We start from the raw sequence: 25,032 nt of genomic DNA on the forward strand, positions 1-25,032 counted from the left end.
ATCGCCCGTAAATGACACATCGACATTTGGTGAGTCTCGTGATTTCGGACCCCGTTCAAATATTAGTGCAGAACCGCTAATGACGCCCTTCGCTGATTGGTTTACTCAGCTTTTTGTTTGCTCCTGTTTCCGAGACATTTAGTTGATTCTGCGGACAGTGTTTAAATATGCTGCTTTTATCAGAAATCAAAGGTCAGAATCGCGGTCAAAGTCTTTTGCTTATTTTGAACTTGTAGCTATTTCAGTTCAAGTGCCCCGGGGGATCCAAAGTGCATTATTAAAGAAGCCTATTTATCAGAGCAGCGGAGAGGACAAAAGCCTACAACCTTATGTTTCTAACCCCCTGGGCCAAACCCTGAACCTCTTTATTACCTGTGTGACAAGGCTGCAAGTAAAAAAAAAAAAAAAAAAGCCAAATGACCCCTTTGAGTTGTTAGCTATTAATGTTTTCTTTTCCCTTCGCTTTTCAGAAATGTTTTTTCACCGCATTCGAACTGTGCACAGTGTGACTTTCAAATCTCAAGTGCTCAAAGTGCTCATGCATATCAAAAGCTAAAGTACCGAAGGCCAAGCGTGACTTTATATACTCGCAAAATAAGAAGTCACTCGTGCTAGAACCGCCAAAATACCACGGATTCCTTTTGAATAGAAGTTGGAGGTTGAATGGAAGCTCACCTTGCTGTTTAAGATTCAAGATATTTTTTTTGGAGACTTAAGATAATTTTGTTAAACATTGAAGTTATCAAATGTGTCTATTTCTGACCTCGACTGCCAGACAGATGCCTGATGAGGTGCTACATGTAGAGAGGAGGTCTTAAGCTAAGTATTACAGACGGAAATTTAATTTGCAGGGCATACTAGACAATAATCCTAAGTAAACCCCTAAGTAATCCCACATATATACATGAGGAATGAAGAGGGAGCTAGAGATGCACCAATCCAGCTTTTTTGCTTCAGATACCGGGGACGGATAAGCGATACCAACAGATACCGAGAGACTTTCCTAAAAGTGGCTTGCTGTGAGTGAAAAAGGTGAATGGTCCTCTTGTCTCCATTGTGAGATAAAAAACAAACAAAAACAAACAAACAAACAAACGGTAACACTTCATAATAAGTATCCTTATTTCTTGCAAATAAGATGTTACTTATCAATCCAATCAATGAAATCAGTATATCTAATAATAAACTGTACTGGGACTATGTTAAACAAGGATCACTGGACTTTTCTACACAAAACATTAGGGATGGGCCTAGATCAAAATGCCACGAGATTTTGTTTTATAGGCTGCAATTTAGATCAAGACGTACTTTCTGTCAGCTGCTTATGGGACTCAAGGGAATATTCAGGCTATAGTTCTCTAACAATGTGTGCTATATATTGATTGGCACTTAAAAAAGAAAGAAAACTTTGAAGTTTTTAAGGTCAGTCAGTTGGGACTGTCGCCTCGGTGTTTAAACCTGCAGACTGGAGCTGCTGCAGATTCACGCCTACAGATACACACCCGCTCTTTGTTACTTTCTCTTTAATTTCGAGCTATTGGAAGGTCAGTCTAACTAAGAATCACTCTCTGTTAAATGTTTAAAGCCTCCTGTGCGTCAGTGTCTGGCACAGACTGTTTAAATACTAAATCTAAGTCCGTGTCTCTTCCTAGTGAAATTTACCTTTAAGCTTCGAATTCTATTTAATTATTATTTACAATCGCAATTAGGAAATTTAATCAGAATACACTTTTTAAAAGAGCCAAATGTATTAGCCCCTTCTAATATATTACTGAATGCTTAGTTTGTTGATTTTGTTGATTTTGACAAACAATACAATACAATGGCTCCAAAAGGATCCCATCTCGTCTCATCTCGATCTCATGGACTCAATCTCGTGTCTCGCCTTGTGGGATTTGAGTCTCGGCCCACACCTATTGGGTATATGAGATTAACGTTGTATTAAAATAAACAACGCACAACATAAGTGATCTGATCATTACAACTTGTGCTTTACAAATAGATATTTACAGTACATATGTTAAATCCATACCGCCTTTGCTCTGCCCAATCCCGTCAGACCTTGGAAGCTAAGCAGGGAAGGGCCTGGCAGGACTTGGATGGGAGACCGTTTGGGAACGCCAGGAAGCCTAGTGAATGTAGTGAGTGAGTGAGTGGTGGTGGTCGGAGGGGCCGATAGCGCCAATGGGGCAGATTATTATTATTATTTAACAGCATATTGCACCATCGAAAGTAATACAATACAATAATATTGGCCCCGCTGGAGCGGCCAATATTCGTATTACTTTGAATGACCCGATCATAGTTTCTGTCTAAGCTTTAAAGAGGGGGTATTATGCTTTTTTCAGTCACTTAGCACCAGTCTATATCACACTACAATGATGACCAAACCTTCTGTTAGTCTGTAAATGCAGTAAATTAGAATAACTGCCTTGTATAAAATTGCTCTCTCAAAATGGCTGTAGCGAATGTCTTGAAATAGGCCTCTGTCTCTTTAAGAACCTCTGACCCTTTCCGACACGCCCCCTCCACACACTGTCTGTGGCATCAGTGGGGAAGGGGTTCTGCTGAGGAGCAGTGGTTGGTTACTCGGCTGGTGACGAAAGCTCGGAGGCGTCTCCAGGAGGTGGGGGCGTTCCTAGGAGGACTCAGGCAAAGCTACACCTAAAATGGCTGCCACCAGAGTTTTTACAGATTACTCAAAAATACGTGAATGTGCCAAGGCAACACTTCAGGCATGTTTTTAATGAGGGAATGACATAATAACATGATGTAAAACATAAAAAAGTTGATTGTGCATAATACCCCCCCTTTAATTCGTTGTCGCTAGCTGCAGCATTTTGCACGTTGATCAAAAGTAAGTGGTTAAAACTAACTCTCCCTCCAGGAATTCTCCAGGAGCTTCACAATGAGGTACAGCATGTCCATATACCCTGACATTTCATTTATACAGTATTTGTGTTTATTTTATTGTCATATAAGGTATTGTTTCAATATCGGATCTTAGTTCCACGATCGGCTCCCATACGGTGCATCCGAGTAAATCCACCCAGACATGGATAAGTGATTCATATATACACTTTGCTTTTACTCATTATCAAGTTTGTCTCATCAAACTATAAAAGAGCCCCTTAAGTTTTTGATTTTTGGTGAAATTTTGAATTTTATTTCTGGCCTATTATTGATTTAAGCAGTGCACCAGGCTTTGCCTGTTTTTGTGTTTTTGTGAATAAAGAGACGGCTGCGTCATGTTCCAGGCTATTTTTACCCATTGCAAACATGGAACTAGCACTGATGCTGTTAACAGGCTAGTTGTTGTTGACGTCTATATACTGTACATCTGTGCTTTGCCCCTTGAAAGACGTGAAATATGCTTATAAACTTAGTCCTGTCAAGTATCGGGATGTGGGGTTTGCTTTAGGAAAGTTAGAAAGGAGTTTAGACTGCCACCATTTGTTTAAAACTTCCCTCAGTCACTGTCTTGGAAAAAAAGGTGCAGCACATTGAAAGAAGAAAAACCGGAGATCTTTTCCCTTCAAAACACCTTCCCCGTGTTCCACCTTTAAGCACTTTATCTCATCCCTCTGGAGAGCGATAGCAGCAGAGAACAGGGGGACCAAGCGGAGTCAGTTCCCCGGAGAGCGCGAGTGTGGTTCTGCGCGGCGCGCCCCGATCATGAAGGGACTCTTTTATCAGCGTGAGGTATCTACCAAAGCGAGAAGTACCGTAATGACTTTGCCAAATCAGTCTGGCCCTTTGCGACGATGTGCGCGGGCGGGCGGGCGGGCGGCAGTCGGGCTCCAGTGTAGTCCGGATCCCATGCTGATGCCGAGACCAAATTGATCGGTAACATGGAGGTACCGCTGAGCGCGCGTAACGGGGTGTGCCGGCGGGGGGTCATTGGCGAGGCAGCCAGAGCATATGGTGAAATGGGAGGGTGGGGAGGGGGGGGGACGAGACGACTTCACGTTCCCCTCCACTGGCCCGGCTGACAATGTGAATAATTTTAAGCAGGGCTCTCCAGGAAGTGTTGGTTTATGTAGCAGACCGGGAGGGTTAGCGAATGGCAGTTTGAACAGGGCCATGTGCGAGGCAGACTGTGGGTGTTGTAAAGGGTTTGTTTGAAACGAGTGCTGTACATTTGTCTAGAGTGCTTATGTAAATTAACCTCTTACCCCCCACGCCTTAACTGAGCGCTTTATCTCCAGTTCAGCTTTACCCAAATCTGAAAGCTTCTCAACTGTAGCACACAGCCTATAGGCCAGTGTAACGCCTCATTTGTCAGCTAAGACCTACAAAACTGATCTTTTTTTACTTTTCGAGAAGCTTGTAGATTTGGGCAAAGTCGAACTGGAGAAAATGTGCTCGGTGAAGGCAGGGGTTAAGTGTTTAAAGGCCCTATACTGGATGTTTTTTGTCCATTTACAACTATGAAAGATAAAGTGAACCTCAAGTCAGGGGTTTCCAAGTAAATTCCTCTGGGGATCAAAATATATCAGGAGTATATTGCCGGGGTCCATTAACAAAAGCTCCAGTAAATTATGTTTTAATTGGGAAAATACTATTGAGGAAACTTTTGTCAAGACATGAATAATAATGAGCCCGACAGGACTGTAGCCTCATAAATAAACCACACACACTTGTATAAATCCCTTTACAATCCTGTGTCACAAGCTTCTGCTACACTGTAGTCATCACTGTCCATTTACCACATGGCTGCAATGTGTCATTTATATCCTCTTATTATGTCAGTGCCCTCTGCTGGACACGTGTGGAATTCATTCCTTGTTTTATTTAAGCGGCCCCTTAGTGGCTGGAGTGAGCATTCTGGTTATTTCTTTGATTGACTTTTTTGTTTTGTCTTGACATATTCAGGAATTTGTGCTCTACAAGTTGTGGACCGGATTGAATCATCTCGTGGGCCGGGAGTGGCCCACGGGCCGCTTCCTGGAGACCCCTGGTTTAAACTGCTAGTTGTGGTCCAATCTCCCTCCCAACATTCCTAACCCATTCCTAACATCTGGATTCTTGCATGAGTTGTTTATTGCACAGCTTTCAGGGTTACTGCCATAGTGATGCTAACAAAAACTAGCCTGCAAAGTCACAATCATTAAAAATGCTTTATAATCACATGGACAACTACTTTTTGCACAAACCATTGACTAAATATTCAATATACTGAATGAGAACAAAAACATTTCCCTATACAAATTAATCAAATCAAAAGCATTAATCATCCCACATAATCAGTCCGTCTACCTCTTCTGCACTCACTTCATCCACACTGATACACCTCACACAGAGTCTTCACAAAACCTTTTTCTGACCTTGTTTGTGGTGAAACTTTCTTCACTGAGAAGATTAGCATGTTTGCCGGTAGCTAACGATTTCCAAAGTTCCCTTTTGCTCTGCTGCTTTGATCACCGGGGCAAAAGAAAATGAAGCGCACCTTCTGCTGCCGTCACGTATAACTCGATATGAACGATCACGGCTAAAGGTGTAGAAAGTTTTTTTTTTTCATTACTGTAGAATAAATTGTTTTTTCTTTTCTTTTCTCTTCCCTTTCTCCCTTTATTGATACAAGGCATAAGTTCCCTAAAGAAACTGAAGGCGCTAACTTACCACTGCAAATTCAGACCACAATGGCTATGTCAGCTGGCTTAAACTTTGTCTCGGTAAACTTGCCCAGATTCTGCCACAGGGCCTCATTTAAGCATGTACGCGATTGTCTCGCTGCGAAGATGCACGACTTGCTGACTAGAATGTGGATATTCGAGACGGGAGCCCTCCTGCATACGCAACAAAGACGAAAATACGGCGACTCGAACAAATGAGGGAAAATGTGTTTTCTCGGCTCTCCCCTTTCATTTTGTGCTTTGGGTGAAGAAAAAAAAAAGAAAAGGAAAAAAAAAAGAATCGCACCTGTCAGAGGGCTGAAAAGATGCTGTCTGGAGAAAATGATGAATGACGCTTCAAATGTCAGTCGCCTGGCAGATTTCAAACACATTTTCCGACTCGGCCCTTTGTAGACGCACTTTACAATAATGTTGCCGTGTGTGTGTTTTCCTTTGCAGATGAGACCTCCCGCTCGACTTAACTGGCTTGTTTCAGAGGTTTTTTTCACGGTTTTGTGCGCTGCTTTTCCACTCAGCCAGTGTCAGACATGCTTTATTGCAACATAAAACGGAATAGGGAGATAAATGTGTGACAAAAGAGTGACCTTGAGAGTTCGAGAATCCAAAACAAGATAATTCTGTTTTTTGGACATTTTTACGGAGGCCTTGAGCGGAGGAGACCAGAAGAAGAACACGAAAAAATAATCCCCAAAACCGTGCGTCTCCGTGGTTGATGTTTAAATCTTTGTTTTTCTTGCTGATATCAAAATCTCAGCAGGTTTTTCTTCCGCTTTAGATATGATGCAAACTTGCTTCTTAATGGCAAACACTTCTGTAAATGCATCAGTGTTTCAACTGTTGTCCGTGGGGGAGGTGTATAATGCCGACAACGATTATGAAACATAGAACATTCTAAAAGTTGAGGCTTGGCATACCACAGCATTGTTCGTACAAATCCTACATTAATGACATTGCTTGTTCGTGTTGTGACTTGCACAAGAGAAAAGACTTTGGTGCAAGGCCGGGTCACACAGACAAACAGAGGACCTTAGAATGAAGATAAATATGTTGTTTACAGTTGTTCTAGACACATGGCTCAATCATGCACCAGGAGATCTGTAGGTTCTAAAGAGCACATTATTGATTTGATTTTAACCAGTATTTTAAATTGAGTCCTGACTGTGTTTAACGTGGAGTAATTCTCTTATAGTGAGTGGGATGCTGTTCCAGGTGTTTACAGCCCCCGACTGAGAGAACGGTCTGGCCAAAGGTGGTGTGTCTTCCCGGCACGACACTGTCCCCTCTAACCGTAAACCGAGTGGCTCTAGAAGAAGATTGCAGTTGAATCAATTCCCTTAATATATACCACATGTGTCAAGGTCAAGACCCGCGGGCCACATGCCCCTTTGAGGAGCATGAATTCCTGAGCATGTCAAAAAAAAAGTAAGTCTCTGACCCATTCCCGTGCCGAGTTATGGATTTTTTAATAATAACCAGAATGCTCAGTCCAGCCACTAGGGGGCCACTTAAATAAAAAAAAAGGAGAGAATTCCACACGTGTCCAGCAGAGGACGCTGACATAATAAAGGATCAGGATACAAACAGCATATTATAGCCACGTGGTAAATGGGCTACAATAGTAACTTACTGCCATCGAATGTGGAGTGAATGAATAATGACTTCATGTAGCACTTTGAGAAACACGTGACACAAGCTGATGAAGTGCAATTTCAGCCCACGACCCAAACGACTTTGACACCCCTGATTTATACAGCGCAAGCAAATGTAAGGCATTTAAAATGTCCAAAATTCAGAAGGCGCAACAGTGGTGGTACGAGACAGGTTTTCTGGTGAAAATTGCTTTTTTTCCCATAATGTTCTATTTGTCTAAAAGTGTTTTTTTAATTTGTGAGAGACCAGTTCGTAAAACAATACTCTATGGGGGTCATTTACCAATAGTTTGCTCTTGTGCAAAGCACGTAGCAAATCATGGTCTTGTTTACATATCTAATATGAGGCCCTAATACTGTAATACAGACAACATCAAATGAGGTAAATGAAGTGAAAATAGCATATATTATTTTCAGCTTGCACCCGCTATTTAGCACCTGCCTTGATAAAAGACCCCCTTTACGCGAGAACACCATATGCAGACACATCCGAGCTGCCTTAAATGTCACTGATAAAGAATATCTGAAGTTATGAAGACTGAATTGAATTGTTTTAGAAATGATAAATTGGGCATGTTACGTGCGCCACAGGCCTGCAGCTTGTTAATGCAGCCCATTTCTGACGTTATTTCCCACTGTAATTATTCGCTAATGTACTGAAGTACAACTAAAGTGTATTTTATTGAAAACATTCCCTGCTGATGCAGTAATGCACAATGGTAAAAATAATGTTCAATCACAAAAGAGCACACAAGCTGCTGTATAACAGAGTGGAAAGAAAAAGAGAGAGCCTTTTGTAACAGATATATATATATTATATATATTATTTTTGTCTCATCAGAGCTAAAAATGTGCATATGTTGCTGGTGTTTGTTTGTTTTTTCAGTGCCTGTTACTAATTTACTTTCTCCTATAGCCGTTAGCATTTAGCCATTAGGCATCTCTAATTATGAACGATGTTTTCAGCTGTTGTCAACCCATAAACCACGATTAAGTGATGCCAAAGCCTAGTTAAAAAGATTTATGAATGTACAAACCTTTTGAGATTTTATTTTAGATACACATTTTTTTGTATAAAACTGTCCTATGAGCTAAATGCTAAATCATGTTCAGTTAAGGTTTTGCTTTTTGTGGGGTTGGACTCACATCCATCCTAAACATCAACTTGTTATATGTTGATGATAAAGAAACTAGGGATGAACCGATCCGATAATGGTATTGGCTATCGGAGCCGATACAGGGAAAATACGTTATCGGGTATTGGCTACAAATATCAGATACTGAACCGACACCAGTTTTGGCTCTCAACACCTTAAAACCACTACTTTTACCACTTAAATCTTTGTGATTATGCAGTATATCATTTTAAAGCAAAGAACCTGGAGAATTCAATCGCTGAGTCAGTTTTAACATCCAATAGCATGCTAAAGCTAGCAGATGCATGCTAACGCTAATGAAAACTAATAAAGGCTGAGTCAGGAACTATGATAGAAATACCGAAATAACCTTAATACAATAAAATAAACACTGCTGAGGCCAAGTGTTTGTATTTTAGATTAAAGAGACTAGATGCAAGTTGGTCATTTTAGGCTCAATACTGCCACCATAGGTCTTATGCGTAACTACAGCTTCGCTCGTGCATGACGGCACTTCGGACCCGAACAACTTTTTGAGTGACAGTGCAGGATTTTAGAGGCAGTTGTGGTGAACAGGTTTGGGCTCATTCTACACATTAGGACATGGCTGGAACAAGTAGGGGGAGGAAAATACTTAGTTTTGACATTTTTAAACTATATATACAGTGGTCCCCCGCTATATCGCGGTTCACCATTCGCGGTCTCGCTCTTTTGCGGATTTATTTTTAACACAATTTTGCATGCTTTTTTACAGCATCTGAATGTCATACGTGCATTGTGTTATGCATCCTGATTGGTTAGTTGCAGCATGAGCGTCCTCTCGCTGCAGAGAGGATCTTTGTTTGTCCCGTCAGCTCATCAACGCACACACCGCACGCTGCAGAGTCACAGCAGCACAGGCCGGGCATGAGCGGTCCAACTCCGCGTTCACTTTCTCTGAAGTTTTTCACGAAAACACCGCAAGCATGTGGCGCTCAAAACACACGCCTTCTGAATTCTGAAACTGCTACGATAAAACTTTGGTCGTTGCTACGATTGTCTCATAGCTTGAACAAGGATGTGACATCGAAAAATCTTCTAAGACAAAACAAAATCACACAGTTCACCAGGCATAAGGGAGAACCCGTGTGAACTAGTGAGAAAAGTGAAGTGTGTAGTGAGGAGTTTTAAAACATATATAATAATTGTAAAAAATAAAGCTGACTACTATGTGGATTTCATTTATTGCGGGTTATTTTTATAACGTAACCCCCGCGATAAAGATGGACCACTGTAAACCCTTTAAGAAACAACCGATCTGACATATTATATTGATAATTATAATATTAATGATCAGATCACTTCATGTGAGTTGTTTATATTAATTAATTATATTAATCAACTTAAAGCCTGTCGTACACCCAAGGATAATTAGTGTAGAAAACTCCAGTGATCTTTGTTTAATGTTTATCCATTAGTTTATCAGTAGATGTAATTGATAATTGATCTGTAATTTCATGACAATAAATATGACTTTATTGATCTTAAAATAGAGAAAAGAGTCAATTCAATGGTATCGGTAAATATCGGACATCGGCAAATACTCCCCAGTATCGGTATCAGTAGCAAAAAAGCTGCATCGGTGCATCACTAAAAGAAACCACAAAAATGATAGAAAAGCAAGAAAACACAGGGCATTGAAATGTGTCAGCGCTAAAGTCAGGAGCAGGAAACAAGCCTAAGATGGAGGTAACTTAACAACATCATGACAACAACAAAAAATTGACAACTTGTTTTTAATTGGACTTGTGTTTAGGCAGTGTTTGCAAAAAATTAAAAAATAAATGATGGAAGACCTTTAGTATTGCGATATTTTGTGGCTTCTTATGATATGGATAATGGGTCACCTGATATTGCGCAAATGATCATTTTTGACTTAGTATTTTTCAGTGCATTCGTGGCGGCCATATATCCTTGGACTGGCTGTGAACTACTCTAGAATCGGCCCATTACAGTTCGGCAAACGGGCTGACAGAGAGCATTTTCCCAGTGCTCCGACAGAGCTATAAATATCCCCGACAAGGCTGTACATAGTAAAAAAAAACCTAGTCATACATAAAACATACAATAGCTGCCTATAAAAGATAATGATGTTTAGCACTTGCCATCTCTTTGCATAAGCTACAACAGCCACCATGACCCCGTATACCAATGCTAACATAATATAGCCCCACGTTTAAATCATGCGCCCCCCATTATCCGGACTCACGAGCTGCTAAGTGCGACAGTAAATTAAAATGCATCGCTCTGGAAGTGCGTTCATACACACACGTATCGGCTGTAGCGCGGCGGCTGAATGGACACTTCTTGGCCGCGTTCTCCCAGTGCGGCGCGCGGTCTAAAATATGCTGAACGAGATATTCACCGGGCGAGGTACGGCGCGCTTGTCAGGGCGTGATGCATTGTGTACACAGTGAGAAATACGGAGTCTTCATTTGAAAGTCAATTCCAACAGCTCGGACGCGCTCGGTGGGATTCGGAATCACAAGTCAAAGTTATGATAACGTCCCCGGGGCTGTCCGGGCCAAACTTCTCCACTGTCTCCGCCGCTTTTCAGGCTCATAAATAAAGCCAGGGGATTTTTCGCGGAGACTCGAGAGGAGGAGGATTGTCGAGGTATGACAGTGTGGGAAGAAATGTAAAGGGGAATGGTGTTCGGTGGGAGCGCTGAAGGAGAATGCAAGAGTTACGGCAGTTTGTCATATTCATCAAAATTGCATCGAAATCACTGTTGGAGTGGTTGGTTTGTTTATGGATATTCGGTGTGAACGCCTTCAGTTTGGATTACAGCAGGACTCACTGTGGCACTGGTTTCAGGAAGCTTCTGCGATGACAAAAGATCAAGAGGTACATTCATTTTTAGGTACCGTTAAATGATACCAGTCTGGTAAAAAAGGTTTCGGATCCACTGGTATTGAAAAAAGGAAAGTATTCGCAGGTACGGAAAAAAAATATTACAATTTTAGATCCAAGTTTCGGTGCTGTTAGTGCAGGGACAGCATTAAAGGTAGTGACTTGGTTGTTTCCATTTTTTCCCAATTGATTTTTTTTTTTCCTTTTTTTTTTTCAAATGATTTTGCCTAATATTTGCCCAATTTTCTTTTAATTTTTTGCCTAAATTTTTTTCTCATTTTCCCAATTTTTTCCTTCCTCCTTTTTGCCCATTTTTATTGCTATTACATTTCTTCAATTTATTCACATTTTTTCCCTTATTTTCTTCCAATTTTCCGCCATTTTTCCACACGTGTCTTGAAATCGGAGATCAATCTGATATTGTAAAATTGCAGATCTTCCACGCATTATTGTTCAGTTTTCTGGTTCTAGATGACAGATATTTTAGTAAGTTGTTAGTAAGTAGTTAAGTATTGGGAAAAGCATTGTTCACGTATTGATATCCCCTCCCAGAACCGCCACCTTAATGTGGTGGAGGGGTTTGAGCACCCGAATGATCCCAGGAGCTCTGTTGTTGGCGGCTTCATGCCTCTGGTAGAGGGTCTTCCATGGCAAACTGGTCCGAGTTGACGGGTCAGACAAAGAGTGGTTCAGAAGCCCCTTATGAGAGACCAACAGGGCGTTTAATCGTGAGGCCGTCCTTCTGTGGACCCACCACCTGCAGGAGGAGCCATAGGGCCTGGTGCAATGTGATTTGGGCAACCCCAACAGCTGCCCCCACGACCCGGCAATGGACAAGTGGAAGAAAATGGATGGATGGAAGGCATCGATATCGAAAACCAAGTGGTTAAAGTACTGGTATCGCACAAACATGTAACGGTACCCAGCCTTATTCATATTTCACAACAATCTTGTATTGATCATTAGATCGTATGACCACTACGCAAAGTCTTCTCAAGCACATCCCAGAAATCTGGACCCTGTGGTGGCCAATCCATATCCGAAAGTGACGTCTCATGCTGCCTGAACCACTCTTTCGCAATGTGAGTCAGTTGAATTCTGTCATTGTCTGCTTGGAGTGTGTGCCCGTGCCGTTAGAGAAGAAGAAATCCATTGCTGGAATCAAACCTGGTCTTTCAGAATGTTCTGGTTGTCGCCAAACCTAGACCAGACCAACTGCAGCAAACCCGGATCAAACACCAACCATCACAAAATGGACAAATGTGTTGAATGACATTGCCCGAAGTGGAATCAAATGTTTCCTTGGCAGCAGCTACAGAAGAGCTCCGCGCCCATCTGGGTTTTCAGCAGTATTTCACGTCCGCCTGTTAAGAGGTGGTCTAGCGTGTGTACAAGTGGGTCAGCAGCCTGTAATTTGCAGTAACCGTAAAAATCGCCCCTAAACGGAACTGATTACAGCTAGTTAATTATCTGGAGTATCTGTGAAGTGCTGGGTTGAGATAGGACGCCGGTGAACCCGCGCGTATGTGTCTCTGTCTCCCGCCCAGCTTCCTGCGAAAGTTAGTCCATTAATTCCCCATTTCACAGTGGGAGGCGGAGCAGGTGTGATTGATAGTCCGGGCCGTATGGTAATCCACGCGGCAAGTGCATTAATCCAGGGGAGAGGACGCAGCTGCAGGGACCTCTCCTACCTGTTCTTCCGGCACTTCTGTTAAGCTCTGCTAAGCGTGGACTTGTTCATTGCAAAAGCTCTAAGCGCCACCAGACGCAATGCAGCGAGCGGAGAATGCAATGCGCGTGAAGTGTCTCTTGCCCTGGGAAGCAACAGTTCGGGGTAGGTCGAAATTCGATATGAAAGATGTGAGAAAGCGGTTGGGGGGGGGGGGAATGTTTTTGCTCTTGTTGAATCGAGCTGGATTTCGAAATTTGATTTAGCAGAAATGCACCGAAACGCATCTCCGGACATCGGCGTTCTCGTAACCATCGCCTCCTTGCGCGTCACAAATCTACGAGCCTTAGGACCCAACCTCATACGCTCAGCAGCTAACTCTTGGAAGCCGCAGCATTTTTATTTCGATTTTAGGCCATACGCGCCTTGACAATGCCCAATCTCGTCTGATCTTGGAAGCTCAATGTCAGGCCTGGTTAGTTCTCCAATGGGGGACTGTGTGCTTGAAGCGTCAGTGGCTCAGCGGTTAGTGAATGGATCCAAACAGCTGGCGCTCGGACGCAAACTGTTGTTATGCCCTTGGGCAAGACACTTAACCCAACCTGCCGATGCATGAACGCAGAGTGTGAGCGTCAAAAGACTGTGCCAATAGTCCAGTGGCAGTTTCCCTCCACAAAGTATGGACTGAATGAATAAATCCCTTGTGAAGCGCTTTGTAAACCTAGAGGTCTTATAGATCTATACAAAGAAACATCCTTTGCTTTAGCAGATATTTCCTCGGTGGTTGTGGATTTTGCTTAAAACTGCTTTTAATGGGAGTTGTTTCTGAGCTATACACAAACTCACAAAAAATAAAAACGTGTAGTATGTCTTTTTTTTTTTTCATGTATGGGATTTTTATTTTGAGAGACTGTTTGTGGGAATGTGCATATTTTTCTACGGCTGCACTTTACATTTCATGGCACTTCTAATCCAATGACAATAACCTAAAACAGGGGTGTTGGCATTTGGGTCGTGGCCCGAAATCCAGCTTCCTTGGTGGGTTGCGGGCCACTTATACTGTTAACATGAAAATACAATTGAGAAAACATTTTTTCCAATAAATAATGATGAGCTGTGATTTTAAAATAAAAGCCAGATGTGACTGTAATAAATAATAATAATAATAATGGCTTTCACTTGTATTGTTCTTCACAAGCCTGTGTCACAAGTTCCTCAGAGTACACTGTATTCATTATATTGTAATTCACTCCACACTCTGTGGTGGTATAAGCTACTATTGTAGCCACAGTTGCCCTGGGGCAGACTGACCATTTACCACGTGGCTACAATGTGTTCATATCCCTGATCTCTTTATTATATCAGTGCCCTTTTAAATTTAAGTTGCCCCCTAGTGGCTGGAATGAGCATGCTGGCTATTTCCTTAAAAAATCACAACTCTGCACAGGAATGGTCTAGAGACTTACTTTATTTTTTTGACATACTCAGGAATTTGTGCTCTACAAGTCCGGGGCCGGATCATCTCCGCCAGCGTGACATGTCTGACCTAAAATGTCTGATTATGGTTAAAGTTGTTTGCACTTGACCCATCTTTCAGGACGGCTTTTGTGGAGCCTGTGTCTACTGTTGAGGGATCGGTTTGACAGTACCTGGAACCATAGCGATCAGGCAATGGCTGATTGGTGAGCGCTCTCGCCATTCAGCAATAAGGTCCAGGATGAGGTGAGGTTATTCAGCAAACACTTTACTCATCCCTGAAGAGCGATTAGCCTCGCAGCTACCGCTTTTGAAGAATAAAATACAGCATAAAACAATAACTCAACAACATTAGTTACAGCTATCAGTCAGTGCCAATGCAACAACAAAGTGGATCCAACAGAGAACAAAGGCTTTGGCAGAGAACAAGGGAAAAGCATTAGTCACCAATAAAACAATACTCAAATTCTGCCTGACTCCTGAGTTTCCCTGAGTCAAATTCTCGAAATTGTCATAGCTTGAAGTGTGACTCTTTAAAGCACTATACCGTAAACCTCTTGTGTATGACTTATAGCTAATTTCCCCTCAAATGACTTTCTAGCATTATACCTCACAGCCATAGCGTGCCCCTCTGTGAGGTTAATTCATCACTGAACTGACAGGACATGCTGACTTTTACATAAGCTATTTGTCACTGTACATAGTCAAGGTGGTTCACTGTAGGCGAAGTCGTTGTCAAGGTGGCACCTAAACCACTGCCTTAAGATACTGGGCTGCTATTTTATTTATTTATGGAATGCATTTAGTTTGCTTTCTATTAGTAAGGAAAACAGCATGCGTTTCTCACACCCAAACCCAGCAAATGTGTTTTGGCAACAATTCAAAATAACTTTTATTGTTTTGGGCATCAGTCATTGTTTTTTGTTTGTCTCGTTTTACTCTTCGTTTTCTCGATGGGATCAAATTGTGCCAATTTAATGGAGAGGCGGCGGCGGCGGCGCCCGAGCCAGCAGACACACAGTGCATGGCCTCATTTGTCAAGCATTATGTTGTCAGCCCCTTAGTCACTCATGACCTTTCGTTGGTTATAACTTCATACGGACAAAATAAGCAAGATAGATTGGATCTACAGCTACGAAATAAGGATTACGAGTTGTATGACCTCTTCAGGAACATTTGCAAATCCACATACGACAGTTCCATGTCGCGCTGGTGCGGTGTTGATGTCGATGTTGTCGTTGTCGCTCACAACCCTAATCATTCTTTTCGCCTGGTGGAAGTACAAACCTATGATCGAGAGAAAGTCGAACTCTACACTTGGCTCAATGTGCCATCGTACAATGAAGATTACACAGACAGCACAACATCCTTTTCATATTGTTTCCAAAACCTGCTAACCCTGAAGTTTGAACCTCTACAAACATAAGAAAAAGTCAGACTCAGCCCAGAGATTCTCTTGGCCGTAACTTTTAATACTCTCATATGGCCCGTCACATTGACATAGCGCCACACCGGAGTTTAGCCCTGCCCTCCGGCGCGCCCCCGTGAGCCCGCCGAGGTGCCAGCATCGTGTCACTTTTCCTCCAGTCAGTGTCAGCGTGCCGAGCAGGGGACAGGACGGCCTCAGCGCTGCCAATCAACCGTCCCTGACCGAAGCACCAGCAGTCAGCGGTGGATTCTGATGGCTCAACTTCAGATCCACGTACGTCCCGAGAAATCTACGAGTCAAGAAAAGGCCAGTGTGTTTGCAAAGGCCGCCGTGAAGGGGGGATATGGAAAGATCAATCAAAGAAGTGTGATGATAAAAGTCATATAATAGGCATTTGAAACTCTTTCACCTCCCCATACAAAATTATGAATGTAATATGTGTGACAGTGAAGCTGCCTCACCTCAGAATCCCACCGCTGGACTCCACACCGACATGTTGTCTCACAAAATGTCTTATCTCAAAAACACTGGCTCTCTCCTTCTTAAAACAAATAGGTTGTGAAATTGTTAATTTTGTTACTGAAATCAATGCAGCAAAACACCTGTTTTTGATGGGATGTTAAATAGAATAACATGGCCAAAAGCTCAAAAAGTCAGTTTTCTTTTTTTTATTAGGCCCAATTGCTCATTGTTGGACACAACTTGGAGATCAATCTTGTATGTTTGATTATTATTTATTAATTTGTTTATTTGATCTGGACAGTGCATGTTAATGAAAATACGTGGGACTCATGCTTGTAAACACACCATGCTGGATTGGAGCCATAGCAAGTCAAGGCAAGTTTATTTGTAGAGCACAATTCATACACAAGGCAATTCAAAGTGCTTCACAGTTGCATAAAACATCAACATAAAATGTATCAATTACAGTGAAAGGCAAGAGTGCAGATAAAATACTCTCAGTCATATGCATGAGCAAACAGAACTGTTTTCATTGTCGAACCCGGGACATTTTAGCTGTGAAGCTGCGCTACAGTGCCGCCTGCGTGATGTCGCAATACACCACCAGACCAGACCAGTCTAGAAAACTTGCCGTGAACACATTTCTTTTACATCCGATGCCATTCCTGATCTCATTTTGATGAGATGGCTGAGAATCCCCTCACGGTTGGACTGCTTTTGCCAAAACCACCCAATTTGAACTAATCATCCCACTCCTGCTCTGTCTGCTTTGATGAAGGAATGCAATCTTCAGTCAAATTCATGCAATGCAAGGTCAGTTAGGAGATGATAATCAATAATTCAAAAATCATACCAAGCAACGGCCCTGAATAAACATATTTACTTGCCAACTTTACCCGAGTGAACGCAGCCTGCAATCCAGTAGATCAACTAACAACATTTTCATGGTTATAACTAATCCAAAAACTTAAAAGAGCATGTATCTAAATCCTTAGTGTGCTACATTTCACCTCGTGAATTAGATAGAGAAGTAGAACCTCCCCTCTGACCCGACTTTTGCAGGGAGTGGGACCATAGAAATCATAGAAATGCCTTGTTCCGACAAATGCGACATTGGCAATGTTTGATGGCTAAAGGCTAACAGCTATAGGAAAAATATATTAAACAGGCTAACAGAATAGCCGGCTTGCTAGCTGTCCACATATATTAGGACCGCTTCTCCTTTTCCTTTGCTTTGCTTTAACTACAGGCTGTCAAGTATTAGGTGACTCGTCCAAATGCGTTATCAGGAAAACACTTAGCAAAAAAATAAGACATTTTAGCTCATTGCTATGTTTGTTTATGATTTGGGTTTTAGCTGCTCTTTTGACACAGGAACATGGGATGAAAATGAAAACCAAGACACTTGTCATTCATCAAAATCGTATATAAGTAACTACAACGTTTTTTTAGTAAACATAAGTTGAGAATTTTGATGGAGGAAGACTGCATTGTTTTTTCTCACATAAGTTTTGTATGTATTTGTTTTTTTCTCTGTGTTTTTATGTAAAGCACTTTGGTCTGCCAAGTGTTGCTGTAAAGTGCTATAGAAATAAACTTTGACTGATTGTTCCCAAAATACTACAAAGCCCGTTCGGCATAATGTTTTTTTTCTCAGCAAAAAACCTCCATATGGCCACAGATGAAGCAAAGAACAGCACTTGTTGCTAATGTAGCATGAAGCTAACATAGCTTCCTGGTTTGCATCGTCCGCTGTTGTACCACTTTGTTCCTCTCCATGTCTCTGTATCTTTATTTATTACCCACATGTATTCATCATTCAGCATTTGTTAAAGAGACTAGATGCAAGTTGGCCATTTTATGCTCAATGCTGCCATCTCAGGTCTTATGTGTAACTGCAGCTTCTATATTAAGCTTGTGCATGACGGCAACAACTTTTTGAGTGACAGTGCAGGATTTTAGAGGCAGTTGTGGTGAACAGGTTTGGGCTCATTCTACACATTAGGACATGGCTGGAACATGTAGGGGGAGGAAAATACTTACTTTTAACATTTTTAAACACTGTATAGTCCCTTTAAAGTTATCGTGGAGAAATAAATCTCTTTTTCCCCCCAGCTTTTCTTTGTTTTCCCCCTCTAGCTGCTTCGAACATGACCATATATGGGCAATTCAGAAGATGCTTGTATCAATAACCTGAATATTGGATTGTGTTGACCTAGAAGAGTGGCTTTCTCATATCTTGTTTAGTTTTGTGATACATAGTCAATTCAATAAATCAGGCTAGGAATTAGATAATGAGAAATCCCTCTGAAAAAAGGTCATTCAGAATCTTGTTTAATACCCAGCTGGAAGATTTGGTGATTGTAGGTGCTATTTTAAGTGCATATGCAAACTGCTTTTTGAGAAAATGGTGGCCCTGAAACGGTTATTCAGGAACTCCAAGAGCACTTTGATATTTTACTTTTGGGGGACTTATATACACTCTAATGCTCTGCAGTGTGGCTCAAATGATGACTAAAACAACTGCTAAATACTTTGACAATCTCTACAACTACTAAAGACTCAACGCAAAATGTAGTTCTGCCATTTGAAACTGCAGCAAATTCAACATCCCAGGAACAAGTCTGAGTCTTTGAACGTTTGCCAAACAGATCCCCGAAGGAATGCCATTGTAAGGGTGCTATTTATAGACTAAAAATCTGGCAAAGCGTTGAAATAAAATGCTAAGCAATTTTGTCAAATCCGTCCAGCTAAAAGCAAAAATAAAAATTAGCGACCAGACTGAACCCTGCTGCAATCTGGATGCGACATCACACTCGCTTTTGACTCAGACACTCGTTTCTAATTAATCCGAAAGCCCCGACTTAATTGCCTTAATATATTGCCTCTTCGTCTTCCTTATCTAGATTTCCCCATGACGTCTATTTCCTCTTAATTGATTAAAAAAAAAAAGAAGAAGAGAGATCTAATCGCGCGCCGGAGTGTGGGCCACGTATTGATAGCTTTAGTTTAAACCCGTGACAGTTTGGCGGTTCTCATTGTCTCCGCTAATTACGGCCGGGTTGATCTATTGTCTTGGCCAACCGCATTGAACCCCCGGCGCTGGGGAGGAGGAGAGGGCTCACTATTCTTGTCTTGTTGTGTTTTTGACAGGAAAACCCGATGGCGGCGGCCAAGTGGCGGTTGGCGTCAGTTCGCCTCTTGGCGCTGACTTGCATACTCGACTTCACCGAGGCGCCCGGCGAGCCTTAGGAAATGAGTGTTAGATAGATGAGCCTCGACGATTTGGTGTTCGTTTGTCCGAAGAACATGCGCGAGACCGTGGTTAAGATTGTTCTACTTTGGAGAATGAGATGAAGGTGATGCCTTTGTCCATTTTGTTGCTCAGACTGTGCTTTTCTCATATTCTAGCAACTCAATCAACAAGGTTTACGTTTCTCAAAGTATTCTACAGTCTCTCTTTTTTGCTGGTTTTGCTCATTTTCTCATCAATTATGTCAAGTCACTGCTGGTGCCCACAAAGCTAGAACTAGTCTACAGACTGAGGGGTCATTTATCAAGCGCTTGCTCATGTCATGGGCAAAATAAACATCATGTGCCAAAACTGTGGGCATTTGTAACTCACACAACATTCTCTCATTCACATGTCATATTCGGGGCTCTAAGGCCATATCCACACGGAGACAAAACGCTTATGTTTTCAGAAACTTTCTTTGTAAGCACGAAGCCAGCTTAGTAAATGTGTGCGTCCGCATGGGTCGACTCAGGTCTGTGAAAACGACGCAATTCATCTTCCAGGCCTGTCTGAGGCGCTGTGATCTAAACTGATTATTTTCCTTGTGATGCCATGTTGTCGTCACTTTCTTTTTCATCTAATTTTTGCCACTATTTTGTTGACTTTTGTTACACCTTCATCGCTTTTTTGTCACATTTTTGCAGCACTTTCATTGTTACGTCATTGTTTATTTCTTTTTTTTTAATTGCGTTTTTGTCACATTTTTGTGGCTCTTTCTGGTCACTTTTTGATACTTATTTTCTTCTTGTTCTTGTCGCTATTTGGATGCAGCTTTTAGATTTGGGTAAAATAGATATTACAGTCGGCTCAGGGAGGGGGTGGATAAGAGGTTAAAAATGTGTTTTTAGTTAAACATTTCCTTATTTAGTTCAATTTCACCCTTGTTTTGATCCTGATTGTGTATATTGATGACTTCTGCTATCCGAAAATCATGTGAAAGGTGTTAGAATGCAGTATATTGTGTTGAAATGGTTTGGTAAAATATCACAATATTATTATAAGTTAATATAATAATATAATATAAGTTACTTCAATATCATGCTTAGCTATATGTAGGGCTAACCTGGCTAACGCCATGCTGCTGTGTGCGCTCGAATTATTTCGAACTGCACAACAGCCTGGGGACCATGGCCGAAATTTTCCGGTGGATTTGGGAACCAATCACAGAGCGAGGAGGGACGGCAAGACGATGACATGCTCTTCGATATACGGAAGCTTGTAGTTTATTTACGGATAAAAAAAAAAAAAGTTTATTTACGGATCCAACATGACAGCAGCAGACACGATGGTATTTTTTCGATCAAGCTTTAGACCTTGTTCTAAATAATTTAGCTCAAAAGTTTTCAGCGGGTACGTCATACGTCATCTCATACGATGACACGATTGGCCATGGCTACGTGCAGACGCATGATAGACTCTTTTTTTTTTTTTTTCGTATCGCCCAATAAACGACTATGGACGATCGTAAACCACACCTCTCCTACGAGAAAATGAATTGGTGGTCCCCAGACTAAATATCACTAGTGATTTTAGTCTGGTGTTATCCAGGCTAATGTAGGGCTGCAACTAACGATTATTTTGTAATCGATTAATCTATCGATCAATTTTACGATTAATCGATTCATCGCTTGGCTGTGAATGGTGTAGGAAAATTTCATTTTTTTTTTTTTTTTTATCACATTGTAGCTTAAGTGGTGCTGTTTGAGGGTGTGTTGATGGATTAAACTAAAGGGAAATGTTTTTTGAAGGTTCTATTAAAAAAATTTACAATGTACAAAACACTACAGACGCTTAATATAAAATCAATGTAGGTTTTCATCAAAAATACTACATTTTTTATGTCATTTTTGCTTCATTTTAGCCTGTGTGAACCAGAAAACGATTAATCGATTACTAAAATAGTTGTCGACTATTTCAATAATCGATTAGTCATCGATTAATCGATTAGTCGTTTCAGCCCTAGCTACAGTATATGCTAGTTCGCGCTCGCATTTCAGCACTTCTCTTGATAAATGACGCCCTGACAGCGGTGAAACAAAATTTGACGGCTCCCTTTGGATTATAGGCCAATTGTCTGTCGTGGGATTCCTCCAAATGCTTCAGTTTTCTCTGTCAATAAAAACTGTATAATATAGAAATGATATGTATATGTTTTCAGAACTCATTGGTGCCTCTTGCGATTTTGCCACTCACAGCGGGTACAGGGTACTCCAAGACTTTCCTGGTTAGAAGCACTTCAGTGTGTTGTCTCACCCCAAACCATTTGTGAGAGATTAGACGGTGTATGAGTGATTAAAAATGTCGACAAAAGAGGACTGCATTTGTTGCTGCACTAGGGGCTTAACTTGAAAAAAAGGCTCCCGCACACTGTCTCACTCTTTTGCATGGCTTTTATTACTGTGACGTTTCGGTCGCTCTGACCTTCATCAAACTTGCACTAGGGGCTGAAACTCACAATTATAGCCCAAAGTAAAGCACCATTTTCTACACATTTCAGTGTTGTACATCATATATACTGTAACCTAAAGGGGTGTTTTGCTAACAATTACAACACATCTTTAAATCATCTTCGGTGACAGAATCTCTATGCTAGAGGGCCAAGAGTTTGCAGAAAAAGGTTCTCTCGAAGTTCTGTGCATTCCCTTCAAAAAAATGGAAATTCTATTGTTTGATTTAATAACGTTAAGGAGGAACGAAAAGTCAACAAATGCTCGGACGAAGTTCTTTGTCTCACCGTCCTTGTCTCGTTTTCTTTCTCACAGGAATAGCCCAATGGAGGCGGTCAGATGGCGGCGGTGGTTGGCGTGCGTTTCACTGCTGACGCTAACTGTGGTGGAGTGCGGCGGGGCGCCCAACAAGGAGGGCTACGGGTCACCAGCCTATCGACCGCTCGTGCGTTTCCGACACAAGGTACAAACGCCTTCCCCTTCCCCTTCCCTTCTCTAATGCGATAACTAGAACCGCCAGCCTTTGCCAAGCATGAAGCTCATTACAAACAACGCTTTTCTTCTGGCATCAAATGACTCTGCCCGTCACTGTTGTTTCTCGGCCCACTTGCAAAAGACTTGATGAATGGTTCGGCCTCCCCCGGAGCCAGGGGACGTTTCAAAGACGAGGAGCGTTGAAGTTTAGATGAAGATGTTAGCGTGGCATTTTTTTTTTTTTAAAAGGGGAAAAGATGGAACCGAGCGAGCAAGCGGCGCAGCGAGGAAGAAGCAGGCCCCTAGAGTGAAATCTGAAATGGGTTTATTAATCGCTGCAGCATCAAGGAACAACTTGGTTTAGTAGTGTTTTCAAACAACAGCGTGCTTTCGGAAAAACAGACTGAAATGAAGACGATTTGGCAGAATGGGATTTTGGATTGCATGAGAAAATTTCAATCTATTCTCATGCCTAGAAAAAAAAGAAGCTACTAGATTTAGAGTCAGCCAAGTGTGTGGATAATGGAACTGACAATAATAATAAACAGAACAGCTAGATTAATGACGAAGTGGACTGAAGTATAAGCAAGGATTGGAGCCAGACGGGCTCCTTTTCATAAAGATTTAAACGGTCAGATAATACTACAATCATATTTGGTTTTAAGTGTAAGCTTATTCTCGTTTCATTTAAGTACCGCCAATCCAGTCCAGTTGGCGATGCTTAAATGACGACTGGGAACCTAAAGGGCCTCACTGGAGAGAGTTGCGGAGACATTGCAATTGTGCCGATGCAAAGGGCCTATCTCACTGGCCTAGAGACTAGTTGGAGACTAGAGTCGCCGCTAGTTATGGAGATGTATCTGATGCGTCCCCTGGCAATAAGGCGAGTCTCTCGGTAGTTTCGGTGGAAAGCGAACAGGTTTGATATCAGCGGAGTCTCCACATGGTCTCCGAGAGGTCTACACGGTCTCAAGCAGTGTGGCAGCCGTCCTCAACCAACTTTTTCAAGTCTCCATGCAGTCTCTGTGCTGAAATCAAACCCGTTTGTTCACACCGAGACTACCTGGAGATTTGCCATATCACCAGGGGACGTCTCCGTGACTAGCGGCAACTCGAACTTGTTCAGTTTTAAGTCTGTTCTCACCCTGTTTATTGCTCTAAAGCAGCCATTCCCAAAGTCTGGGACATCTTGACCTCCTTATTGATAAGAAAACCTCCCCTGCAATAATAATAATAATGTACTCTATGTGTTTATAATGATTTTACAGCTAAAACTACATGAAAAACAACAATGGCTGTAGCATACTGATTAAAAGTGGTACATTTGAGTAAATATATGTACATTTCCATTAAAAATTAATGTTTTTTGTACTTTATGTACTTGTTTTGTAATGTAGACAAGCTCTGGAGGTCCCCCTGGCCCTTGTAGTGCCAGGGGGACCCGAACCCCACTTTGGGAATCACTGCTCTAAACTGCGGGTATCGGCTATGGTATTGGCGGCTCAATTGGTATCATCTCGGTTCCGGGCCTTAACTTAACCAGAACCACCTTTGCCTGACAGATAGTGCCATTGCCAGATCCCCAAAACTACCTGCCAAACAACCTCTCAACGTCCCGCTGCGTAGCGTCAAACAAGGGCCCTTTCTTTCCTCAATATATAGTTCTATAGTGCCATAAAGCCTTCTAAAAGCATACTTGCTCAGCTTGGTGTTTGCAATGGCGGAACAAAGGGGCAGAGTCCGTGTGAGTTAGAGCCGCAGAGCAGTGGAGGGAGGCGGAGGAACAGATGGCTGGGACGTCATTGGGCTGTATCAGAGCAGAGTGAGGAGCGCGGAGCCATGCAAAGCTGTTCCGAGTGCCCCGCCGGTCAAAAGCACTGACCTTTGAAACGACTTCAGACACCGCGCCGCTTTCTGATTCTGATGCGCAAGATGAATGCCGATCTCGCTTCTTTCTGCCGGTATTTGATGTCATTGTGCCAGCCTGCTCTTCCGATATCAATTTGAAACTTTTTTCTTTGGATCACTGACATAAATATGAGCGGAAATGTATTGCAAGTCTTCTTTTAGTGAATGTTTTGTTTTTAGGTAACAGAAAGGCCTTGATGCTTAACATTTTCGGCGACATAGACCTTTCTGTGTGGAGTCTGCATGTTCTCCCTGTGTTTCCTCCGGGTACTCCGGTTTCCCCTGCCACTGTAAACATGTACAATAAGCCAGGATGAATGAGAGTGTGTTTTAGAGTGCGCATGGGGGATGACGGATGGAAATTAACCCAAAGCTACAATCTGGTGTGGCTTGTTCTTTGTCAATCGGGTGAATAAACCTCCACATGGCCACAGTAGAAGCAAAAAACGGCACTTGTTGTAGCATAATGTAGCGTGCAGCTAACATAGATTCCTGGTTAGCATCATCCATTATTATAAGTATTTATGAGCTGTTGAACCACTTTGCTCTTCTTTATGTC

At 42.0% G+C, this 25,032-nt stretch overlaps 1 protein-coding gene across 1 annotated transcript in view; it reads left to right on the forward strand.

Moving 5' to 3' along the window:
* Positions 1–25,032, forward strand: part of fstl5 (follistatin-like 5) — a 345,847-nt gene that overhangs the window by 41,548 nt on the left and 279,267 nt on the right. The window contains exon 2 of the mRNA XM_079557268.1: positions 22,407–22,554. Coding sequence (XP_079413394.1) covers positions 22,417–22,554 — 138 coding nt within the window. The 5' untranslated portion in view covers positions 22,407–22,416. The remainder of the gene's footprint in view (positions 1–22,406; positions 22,555–25,032) is intronic.

Source organism: Gobius niger (assembly GCF_951799975.1).
Source record: "Gobius niger genome assembly, chromosome: 5".
NCBI lineage: Eukaryota > Metazoa > Chordata > Actinopteri > Gobiiformes > Gobiidae > Gobius > Gobius niger.